The 12,116-nt window shown below is 44.6% G+C and overlaps 1 protein-coding gene across 1 annotated transcript in view; it reads left to right on the top strand.

Moving 5' to 3' along the window:
• Positions 1-12,116, top strand: part of CELF4 (CUGBP Elav-like family member 4) — a 673,141-nt gene that overhangs the window by 643,450 nt on the left and 17,575 nt on the right. Inside the window, exons 7-8 of the mRNA XM_052776636.1 lie at positions 2,089-2,236; positions 7,517-7,666. Of these exons, the coding sequence (XP_052632596.1) occupies positions 2,089-2,236; positions 7,517-7,666 (298 nt within the window). The remainder of the gene's footprint in view (positions 1-2,088; positions 2,237-7,516; positions 7,667-12,116) is intronic.

Genomic DNA, 12,116 nt, shown 5'->3' with positions numbered 1-12,116 from the left:
AGGTGAAAATACCCAGCACAGAAAATAAAATACGAGTCAGCACACCCAGCATTGGAGTTAATCCAGTGTTAAAGATGGATTGATTGCCCCTTCCTCATTCACTTCATTGGCATACTTACTGAAATCACCTGCTCAGTGCTTCCTCTGGAGAATAAACTCAAATGGTGCCTAGAAACAAATGTACTCTTTAAAGGGGAATCAGCATTGTGCTATAATAGAAAACATTGTCTAATCGCTCTATCAGTAATTACAAAGAACAGGATATCACTAATTAAAATGTGAAAGTGTCTTATGCAGGGTATAATAAAAAAGGGTAATTAACAATCAAAGGGAAAGCCACCACCTTGCCACCAATCTGCATTAGGCTTCAAAAAATAACAGTACTCAACTCTAGTAGAGCACTTTTCATCTGTAGATCTGAAGGCACTCTTATGTGGGGAGGCAGGTGTCCTGTGTCCCATTCTATTGCTGGAGAAACCAAGGCAAATTTATACAACTTGTGCATGGTTATACAGCAGGTCAGTGGCAGAGCATCCTTTACTTTGGTCTCTTTACCGATGGTGACAAGGAAAGTTTCAGCATTTGAATGAGTACAGTGATTTCAAGGATTTGTTTTAGTGTGTATGTGTATGAACAGCTAATTTAGCCGATATTTCAATATTGAAGGGAACAGTAGGGAACAGTCTGTTCCTTGCCATGACTTTTGAGGTCTGTTTAATGCTGAGAAGCATGTCCCATGTGCTTAAACAACATCAGAGAGTGATTTCCTGATGGGAGAGTGAAATCACAGAGGGCAGCAAAACAGAGGTAGTCCAATTCTGGAGACAGCAGACATGAGTCACTTCTAAAATCACTACAGAAAAACAGTTTCCTTCTCCACTATTATCACCAAGTAACACATTACCAGAGACTGGGGAATGAACGGAGTGAGGTTTCGCTCTCTGCTCATCCTCTTTCCCCCACTTTCTCTAAGCATCCACCATTGGTCACCAGTGGGGGTTGGTTACAGACTCAGATTTACCTCGTCTGGCTCTTTGTGCAGGTCCAGGGAAGGGGACAAGAGGTAACTTCATCCAGACTGTATTCTCCTTCACAGCAGGAGCATTTTACAAGCCCACGGCAGCCATACTGCACACATGAACTGCACTGACTGTGTACTAGGTTCAGAGTGTAAAATAATGATAGCAAAGTCTGGTTTTAATGTAAGAAACACTTCCAGCATGCATAACTATTCACCACCCTTCTGCTCCGAAATTTTTACTCCAAAATGCCTGAAAATATAGCCTGGGTTCCTTATTTCTGCCTCTTGTAGGTGCCCTAAAAGAGGCAGCATTTTGATCACTTTCTGGAAAAAAATAATTAAGTAAGTCATCCCAGATCAAAACCACAGGGGAGGGATTGTCCCACTACACAGTATTAATCTTGGTAACGTAAGGGAGTTCCCTTCTCTTGTACAGCTCTTCCAGGAGTTTCTCCTTGGTTGTGTTGGAAATAGGTGCTATAATCTGGTTAGAAAGTTTGGTCATGATTTTAGTCAGTGCCCACCAGAAGTCTCCCAGCAGCACAAGAAAAAAAGATTTTTGTCACTGACAGTTGGAAACAAATCAGGTTATGTGCAGAGAACTGGCTAAGCTTGCTGCTCTGGAGAAGGGATCCCCTCTCCCCACCGCTCCACAGACACTTTCTCTAATCAGCAGCTACCAGTGCTTTCCCAGAGCTTTGATACAAGAAATTTAAGCCACAAAACCTCTCTGCTCAGGATTGTATAAAGTCTTTTCTCTGCCTTTCTCATCAGGGAAGTACCAGGGAGTCAGAGGGCTGAGTCCAGCTCATGGGAGACCTCCACACAGTGGAACACATTGTGGGGGTGGGGACCATAAAGAACCCAAGATGCAAAGATGCACTTTGCCTCCGGCCCCTATAGCGAGAAGGAAGGCCAAGGCCGGGGGGTACCGCAGGCGTGGTGAGCTGCCATCTCAAAAGAGAGGGATGCCTCACCCCCTCACTGGGTCCCCATCCTGGTGCCGGTGCTGCGGGCTGCCCTGCTGGTGACCGCGTGATATTTTTTCCCTGCTCTCTTTGTTCCAGCTGATGCAGCAGCAAGCCGCGATCATGGCGTCGGTGGCGCAGGGCGGCTACCTGAACCCCATGGCAGCCTTTGCTGCAGCCCAGATGCAGCAGATGGCGGCTCTGAACATGAATGGCCTGGCAGCCACCCCCATGACACCAACCTCAGGTAAGGAGCCAGGGGGGTGGAGAGGGCAAAGGGCAGGAAAATCTGGCCACATCCCAGAGGTGACCTGGCAGGACATGTTAGCGGACACGTTCTCCCCCAGTGGGTGTTTACTGAAATGTCGGTCTTGTTGGTGAAGGTCACCAGAAGAGAGAAGTGGAGCCGACCAGATCCTTTTGTGGTCTGGGAGTGGGAGAAAGGGCAGAGAAAGGCTGCTGCCACCTCTTCCAGAGCTGGGGCCAGCTGCAGGTCATCTTCTGTATCATGAAATATTTGTAAGGGCAAAGCCAAAGGGCTTGCCAGCAGTGGGCTGTCAGGCTAGCTGTGCCCTGTGCTGAATGGTGCTCACTGGTGGGTGAGGAGAACAAGAGGGTTGAGACCCACCAGAGCTGTGAAGCAATGGTCTTGTTGGGAAGGAGGAAGGGTGCTGGCAGGGAAGGCATTGGAAAGGGCTCTCAGCCATGACTCTTTCTTCTCAGCCTTATCCCTTACAGAGCTTTCCTTTAGCTCTGAGCACTCTCCAAATGGCACAAAACATCCCCCAGTGACCTACACTGGTTTATTGGTGGTGCATATGGATGTCCAAGGGGGTCAGTGCTGGTGCTGTCACAGCCGGGCTGGTCCAAAGACAAACAAGATAAGGTTTGTGGTGAGATGCAATCATTATTATCAAGATGAGCTATGTCTTTGGGACACAAGCTTTTCCCCTACTGTGAAATAGGACAAGAGGTACTCAGGGAAGACCTCCGGTGCATACCAGGAATGCAAGTGTTTGGTGAGATGGTTTCTGGCTGCTGGCGCAGAGACAGGTAGTCAGTGGAGGGCTGCCAGGATCTGGCTATGCTGTGAGGTGTCACAAGAAGCCCATGCTAGGAGCTGCAGTATATGGTTCACTGTGCAGAGAATTAAGCTGAGATGGAAACAGGACTGGCTTTCCTGGGGCTTGAAGCACAAGGAAATCATTTGGGCAGGAACAGGTCAAGGAACCGGCAGGGCTGGTAGTCATGGAGTGGCATGTGGCCTAACAGCAAGGAAGCAGGGCAGCAGGGAAAGTGGGGCCAAACCACAAGAGGAAAGAAGTGAGAATTTGGAGAGCTTCACAATATACCACAGAGTCTGGTAGGGGAGCAGAGGACTTAAAGGTCGATCTTCAGAGGACCATTTCGAAGGGACAGGTTGGGATAAAAGGGTCCCTGGGGTGATGCATGTTGTTCCTATGAGAGGCACTCGGGATGGGACTGTGTTTAGAGAGATGTGGCATACCAGTGCCCTTGTGTGAACCTTGAAGCATCAAGCTGGTCTGGAGGGGACCAGCCTGACAAAGGTTTGGGGTGAGATATGGGAGGAGTGAGCTCTGCCTGAGCCAGCTGTGGCACAGGCAGCACTGGGCAGAACAGGATCTGGGACTCCAGAGCAGAGCAGTAAGAGAGGAAAGAAACAGCTTCACTGCCGAACATGAAGAGGTCTGCACCAGCCCTGGAGCAGGAAAGGGCCGTCTGACAAAACAGCCAGAAAAGATGCCTCGTGGCTGAGAAACACCGGATGGCAGGGAGATAAGGCACCACAGCAATGCAGGCTCGGGGGCCATTCCTAATGAACTGAGTTCTGCTAACCTGTCTGCCAAAGAAAACCTCCCCGTTCACACACAGCTTAGCATCTCTTTGCAATCTGTAGCTGGGAACAATGTCAGCAGCTACTGGATTGGATACTTATCTTTTCCTTTACTTGTATTAGAATATGAGGGGGAAAAAGGGGGGAGAAAGAAAGACAGATCTCATTCCACGCGAACTTATGGAGACCCAAGGAAAAGCACTTGACTCAAAAAACCTTACACCACACATTTCAAAATATATGTTTACACAACGATAAATGTATAAACAACAAGTCAATGGAGCTACTGCAAATCCAAATAGAAAAGTGGCTTAATTATATGTGCACCCTTTAAACCCACTGCTGGAAAGATTATCATATTTGCACTAGCTAGATTTGTTTTGTGTTGATGGGAGCAGAGAGAACGTCAAACAAAGACTGCCTGGAATTCAAATGCTCTCAGGGCCTGGAAAGCTGAATCCAGGCCATGGTTTGTGAAGGCCCCACCACAAAAGAGCACAAGCTCTTTTGCATATAAATAAGTCTTGAGAATGAGTGAGTTCTGTTACATAGGTGTGTAAGTACCAGTACAACAGCCCAATTCTGTGCCTGCAGTGATATCTAGCACGTGAAAAATATCCCAGCCCTTCTTTGGCGTAAACTCTGCTCCTCTTCTGGTGTGCCCTGTGCTCTCTGGGGACTGTTAAGCTCTTATTGTCAGAATATAGGAGAGGAAAGCTCATGATTTTAACATGCTTTCAGGAGCACCCATGACTGGTCATTACTGAAAATAAGATGCTGGTTTAGATGATCCTTTGATCTCTTTCATGAAAGGTGGAAGATTTTGCACTCTCCTTATGACATATTTTCAATCACAGAGCCTATGCACTTTGCCGTTATTGCAGATTTACCTTGAATGGGTAGCTTCCTTCATGAAAAGCCTCTGTAATGGGTTGTGGAAATGTCCATTGACAATTATTCCTTGGGTGAAATGTTTAGACTTTGAAATGACTCCTTGTATTACTACAACACCCAAAAAGCTTGTGATAAGATGCATAGAAAATGTTTCACATAACGTCTGAGCAAGCAAGCCTACAACACTAGCAACGATTTCTGAGTAGCCAGGAGATATCTGAAGCCTAACGTGAATTCTCCTGCTGGCTTTTGTTAGCATTCAGAAAGCCAAATAGAAAATGATCATTCTGCTTCATAGCAGGATTTCCAGTCATTGAAGTATATCTTTGTTCTGACTTGGAATGAAAATGAAACATTTCAAAGTTCTCTGAAAAACAGGCATTAGAAAAAGTGTTTGGAACATTGAAAAAAAAGAAGTGTTTTGATCTTTCCTAAGCAAAAGAAAAATTGTGCTAGAAAAAGAGCACTGGTAACCCAGAAGTCCTAGAGATTTTGGAGGTATTGACTAAGCACAATGCCTCTGTGCTGCTATCTTCAGGCCTCCTAATCCAGCTGGTTCTCTGTGCATCCCACCCCTAGGAGAGTGGGCTCCTTGGGACACGGCCATGAGTTCATTCAGGCTTACAAGTTCCCATGGAACCTAGGAACTTAGCGGTTTGGATCCAGGCAAATCTAACAGACTAGAGACAGGATCCATCTCAACTGGCTTTAACCATACAAAAGGTAGACATTTAGTTTAAACTAGTCACCTGGCTTGCCTGCAGTCAATGGAGTGCAGTAGGCAGTCCCAGTAGGTAATTCAGACCTTGAAAATTTTATGCTGTTTGCTGGCATTTTGATGGTTCCCCATCAAGAGTCAGGTTTCTCTCACACAACAGTCCATAATTGTGAGGCAATTAAATTGACATCTCTGAAAGTTTGGTTCGAGTTTTGCATTTCTTCCATCATTGGTATAATCTGGGTGAAAAGTGGATCTGCAGTGGGTCAGCCACTCTGTTAACTGCACAGAGGGGTTAAAAATGAAATTTCATTTAGGCTTCCTTCCTTCCTTCTCTTCTCCCTCCCTCCCTCCCTCCATGTTGTAAATCTGCACCTGGTATAGCTGCAGCAAGAGATCTCAAATAAGGGATGAAATCCACAACTGGCATGCACCACCGCCATTTGTTCTCTGCGGTGGCATTATGCCAGTTTTACTCCAACTACAGATATGACCTCTCCAGGGGGGTTCTTTACAAGAAGAAAATTGAAGAATTGCAATGAATATGCCTAAACTTCCTTAGACATGCACAAAATAGCAAGCACAAATCCCTTGCTGCAATTTTAGAAAAAAATTACTTACATTGTCTATGCAAATAAGGGAGAGATCCAGAAAAGCAACTGAAATTTTAACTAGACTTGGTGATTTGCAAGCTGATGGCATATGCTAAGAGCATTGCCTTTGGACTTCAGTTGCCATTGCTGGCTCCCTGTACCTCCACAGAGGACATTTTTAAAGGCCAACACCATTTAAATAAGCAAAGGGGAAACAGCAGCTTGTCTGCTCATGGTATAAGAAAAGAGCTGAAATATTGCCTGCTTTTTGGGCTACTCACATCAGAACATATTAAAATATCTCATGCATCTGTATTGGCTTTCTTAAAGCACCAACACAGATTTTAATAGGCATTAAAGTGTGTTATTGGACTAACCCATCATGGAATGCTGCGATGGTGAAGAAAATTTCTGCAATTGTTTTAAAAAAAGAGGTTACTGCAAAAATGGTGCTTTCCATCAGTAGTATACCCTGACACAGAAAGATATCGCTTAAGATAAGATAGTTTAACTTCCCACTCACAGCTAGAAAGAGAAAAATACAATTTCATACTCATTGAAAGCTCATTTTTGGTCCCTCAAAACATACTGAATATGTTGCAAGAAGTACAGACGGCCCAGTCATTTATAAACATACAGAGGACCAGTCAATGAGGTAGCAGAGGGATTTAATTCTCCCCTCAGAAATTTAAGAATTCTCTAACAGTGGGTGACAGGGTACCAACCAAAATGTAAAGACTAAATTGTTCTTCTGAAGTATGATTCCATGAAAGAAACAAATCTAGCCCAGATTTTGCCCCTGTTGCGTGGGAGATCTCTGCTAAAACTCCATGAAGTCAAGTTTGAGCCAAACAGTGACACTAAAAAAAGTATCACTGGCTGCTTTTAGGCTACAAATCAACTTGCCAAACCTTTTAAGGATCCCTGGTGCTGAGAAAGTTCAGAATGAGTTTGTACATGAAATGTGTATTCATGCGAGAGTGCAGACAGAGTAGTCCTGGAAATCGGTACACCCACAAAGCTGACATCTCCAAAGAGAAACTGAGAGGAATTGCTGTAGAAAGGTGGGACTGAGAATTTGCTTCTGGTGCTAAATGATATCTAGGAAAGAAACATCTGCTTATTTAGCAATTTAAACAGGTAATACTCCAAGGAGAAAGTTGAGGAGGAAGGGTGATATTTCTATAGTTTTCTATTGCTTGATATTAGCCATAGAGACCATGATCATCAAGCAAAAGCTTCATTCTGTTGAAGAAAGTTTTGCAAGCCTTTCTTAAGTGCTTTCCAAACAGAGAAGCAATGGCAAGCTGTCCCTTTCTTTGCACAACAGCTCAGGAGATTTTTCACTTCTTGGATTATCAGAAGGTTTCTGTGTGGTGGTCACAGCTGTTGTGTCAGCAGTTTTCTCCGTGTAGTTATTGCTTCCAGTACTCACCAGCTCTGATTTTGTGTCCTCCCCACTTGCAGGTGGAAGCACGCCTCCTGGCATAACTGCACCAGCTGTGCCTAGCATCCCATCTCCAATTGGGGTGAATGGTTTCACTGGCCTCCCGCCGCAGGCTAATGGGCAGCCCGCCGCAGAAGCCGTGTTTGCTAATGGCATCCACCCTTACCCAGGTAAGCCAGATCAATGCTGTGCCCACAAACTGCTCCTTCAGTCTCAGGGAGATTGTCCACATCCACAGGCTTTGTCTACCATGAGCCACCTCTGAAGGTTTATAACCCATACCATCAGGGCTCCCTCTAGCATTGGTATAGTTAGGTCTTACCCACTACAGCGATTACACACTTAAATCTGGATGATAGACATCCAGGGTGTATTGGAGGTGAAAAATTTTTATGCTGAAGAATTGAGTGCTCATCTGCTGGACGACTTGTCTGGTGAATACAATCAGGACACCCAGTGTGTTTTGCTCGAGTTAAAATTTGATCTGAGGCCTGACCAGTTCATGCTGGCAGATCTCCTAGCAGTATTCCCAAGGGTCTTGCTCCTGGCTAGCCTTGAAGGAGCTGTGCTAAACCCGTTTGCATCTCCTAGCACCCACTGTTGGTATCTCCTACTGGGATTCCATTGCAGCCAAATGGCTCTGGGAGATCGAGGCCAGAGAGTCCACATGGCTGCTGACACAAACTGATCCATTCCTCACACCATGTGTGCAGACAGCGAGTGTTGGTCTCCGAAGTGCAGACCTGGAGACTGAAGCTCCTTTAATATAGCCACAGAATGGGCTCAGCTTCACCCTTTTGTGGAACACCACCAGAGAACTGCTGCTGGGATTCAGACTGTGACTAGTTCAAAAGATGCCAGCACTGAAGGGGTGATTTTGCAAGCCCTGGCAGCCAGGGATGAATGAGGGAAGTTAAAGGATACATACCTGCCTCTGTACCTGCACTTACAAATATATGGACACTCTGAGGCTGTAATCACCAAGAACTCAGGACTACAAAAGTCCTCAATGTGCACCTACATTTTTTCAGCATCCTCAAGATTTGAAATAGCCCTCTCCACCAAGCTGTACTTCTGCTAGGAAGACATTCCTTACTATTTTTGTATACATACCAATAATAACAATCATAACAATAAAAATTTAAGTAAATGTTACTAATTGATCCTAGCCACCAGCTGGCAAAGGAGTATTTTACCCTGGGGCACTCATAGATTGATCTAGCCTGTTAGGAAATCAAGGACTGAGTCAGATGCTCCAGCCAAAAAGCCCACAAAACCCCTAAGAAAAAAAATTATTTCGATCTCAGCCAGTCCTGAAAACTCAGAAGGTTCAACATCACAGGGGACTTTATGAGCTACAAGACAAAATATCACATAACGTAGAAATACAAAACTCTTACCTAGTCACAGTTCAGACAATGTCACTGAAAAAAGCCACCCTGTGAATGCAGCAAAGGAAAGCCCAGAAATACCAAGAGTACTGAAAAATAATTATCATCCTCCACACACACACTTTGTAAACATTTAGCCATGAGTTCAACTTTAAGCGGGATTGAAATCAAGTGGCTTACTGTGCTAAAAGTTGGGCATGTATATACGTGTTTGTAGCAGCTTAGAGGGACAGGGAGCTCTTGGAGGCTTACGGAGGCATCAGAAAATTGCAGGGAGCCCTTAGTGTGCTCAGTGTGCTCAACCACAGCACCAAGAAAGCACCCTGTCTTTAAGGTTATATAAATACGGCCATCTTTTCAACTATCCACCTATCTAAGTATCTACCTGTTTGCCAGTCTATCATCTCTCCATTTTTTCATCCATTTCTATGTCTATCTTTTCTTCTAGTTTATCTAGCTCCTTTTAGCTAATTTTCCATGATCCATTACTGCAGATACCAGAGAAAAGATGATCTTTCTAGATGAATCTTAATGACTTGAGCTTTTGTTACTATCTCCAACTATCCCCATAATTAAAGAAAGCTTTCAGTTAGGTATTTCATCCATGATTATATAAAAGTCAATGGCCTTATTCTGATTTTCCCTGAGTTTTGGAGAGACTTGCTCAGCCAGCAATTCACAGTAAGTCACTTCACAAACACCAACAGCCTAACACACTGAAAGGCGACAGTCATCCTTGCTCTACTTTGTTGCAGGCAGAGAGGCTCCTTTCTGCCGGTAAAGCTGGCATTCAAATAGTCTGCTTTGTGTAAAGTTTGCATACATCTCAGTGTGTCTTCAGCAACACATTAATCTGTCTTGGTGCTCAAATTCCCCATAACATAGTGGCATCTTAACTTGTAGCAGAGGTGTAAAGGGAACAGTGGCAGGCCAAACCCTCACCCCTCATTTTACTTCTCCCTGTCCCCACTACCAATGAAACCCTCAAAGCAAGGTCCTTTGTAGCAGTTTGGGTGTAGGACACATCATGTGTTTGCTCTGTCTTGTTTTCTTCTTTCTCACGAGCATTTATGCACTCTCCAAAACTTTACTTCTTGCTGCAGGCTTTACTGAGGCCTGGAGCTTAGCAGTATAAAAAAAAAAAGGATTAGACATTTATATGGGTAATGAGAACATCCACAGCCATATCTGACTGGATAAAAGTGTAGAAAGGACACAAACCTTCATGCTTTATGATATAAGCCAGCCACTAATTGCTTGGGATTAGAAAGAAATTTTCATCACTAGGCAGCTTATTCCATCATTGTTCATTATGGGATTTTTCACACTTTCCTGTGTAGCATTTGTTACTGGCACTGCCCTGTGTTTCCGCATGTCTGTGCTTCTAAATGCAAGGGTAGAAATAAAACATTAAAGCTGAGCATGCAATTGCACTAACATTATAGAGAAGAAAAGAACATGCCAGTCCCCATCCAAAGTCAGCATCTTCCAAAAAACTTTTTATGGTATATCTCTCATTCTGAAAGTGGCTAAGAGTGCTGCAGTATTAGGTACATAACCATAGTCTTGCTATGATTATGACTTGCCATATATTGTTTAAAGCCTGAATTTTGCTCTCAGATACTCTTTCATACTCCACAAAAAACTCAAATGTGGGTTCACACCATTAGATCCTGTAGCAGAATGATCTTTGTTGTCTGAAAATAGCAAAACAGGACAATCAAAATCTGTAGAGGCATGACATCCACATCATTCAGACACAAATAAATCCCATTAATTGTGCAGTTTGTCTACATGTCCACCTTTGTGTCTAGCTATAATATTTTTGATGGTGCATCTAAAAGACTCCAGAACTCCACAGTCTTTGCACTATAAAAATGGGTCCATACCATGTAATTGTATTTACTCTGTATTTTCACTCTTTTTTTTTTCTGTCTTCCCCTGTGCTCTTTCTTTAAGATTCCCTTTGTCTGAAGCAGGGACACACACAGTATGATTTGAGCCAGACTACTGAACCGTCGCATGGCTTTGGGGCAAAGGCAAGAGTAGGTTGAACAACCCTACTCACTAGGTCTCTGATCACAGCCCCAGTCCCTGCAGGAATCAGCTTTTTCTATGGTTCTGGCCAGGCTATGGATCCATGCAGTAGCACTAGAAAACCATTCCTTGCAGGCATACTCTTTGCAAGCCATGCTTTTACCGTCTCCAAACTCAGCCAGCACATAATGCCTCACAGTGCACTTTTTGGCATGGACAGAATAACAAGGGAGTAAATATTTCCCCTTCCACTAGTCTAAGCCCCTCTGGAGATCTGACCTTTTTGTGTATTAATGCCTGCCCTTCAGTCTTTCAGCTTGCAGAGCTATTGAACATGGCAATGTGTCACAACCTATAGTGGGGACAAGGAGCATAATCTGTTATGCCATGATCTTGTGAGTCACTTTGCAGCAGCTCAAAAGCATTTGCCATTTCCACATTAGCCATACTAACAGGGATTGTGCTCTTCTGCCAAAGCTTCTTAGCCACCCAGAGCCCAGTGCCTCTCTTGTAACAGTGTGTGATGTACAATAACAGCGGAGACCATCTGCACTGGTTTCTGCTGTGTCTCACACCATCAGCACATCTGTTACTCTGGTAACAGGTCCTGCCCTACTGGATTGCATTGTGAAGGACTGGACAAAATGCTTGCTCCACAAATAAAGCCTTCTTGGGAGGAGAAGAGGAGGGAGAGATGAGAAAATGGGGAGAGCAAAGGGCAGCAAACAAGAGAGAGAGGGGATTGGCTGTCAAAGAATCAGTGAAATGAAGGAACTGGAAGGAAGCACAGAGCAGAGCCCCCAGAAAAGAGTGAGGATGGCTGTGTGGTCTTCTGCCCAGTGATGTGCCCAGGAAGAAGCAGAAATACACCCCATAGTGTCCAACAGCTCCCAAACAAACTTATTCCTCCTGGGCCAAGGGATGTCCAGCTTGACCAGAGCCAGGGATGGATCCAGTGGTATGGTAGCTTTGTGGAACCTCACATGGGGAATGCTTTCCAGGATGCTGTGTTCTTCAGTGCATTTGGTCTGGGCTTAGGTTGCTGAGGAAAACAAAAGCAAAGTTCCCTCGGTTGCTCATAATACATTAAAAACATGTCGTCTCATTTACTGTTCTCAGGCACACAGTGGTTCTGTTTCTGACTGCCCACCACTGCCAGGACTAGCTCTCTCTCTCCTCTCTGCAGACACAG

The sequence above is a fragment of the Harpia harpyja genome, chromosome Z, assembly GCF_026419915.1.
Source record: "Harpia harpyja isolate bHarHar1 chromosome Z, bHarHar1 primary haplotype, whole genome shotgun sequence".
NCBI lineage: Eukaryota > Metazoa > Chordata > Aves > Accipitriformes > Accipitridae > Harpia > Harpia harpyja.
Note: the sequence above shows the minus strand (reverse complement) of the source record. Positions and strands in the feature narration are given on the sequence as shown.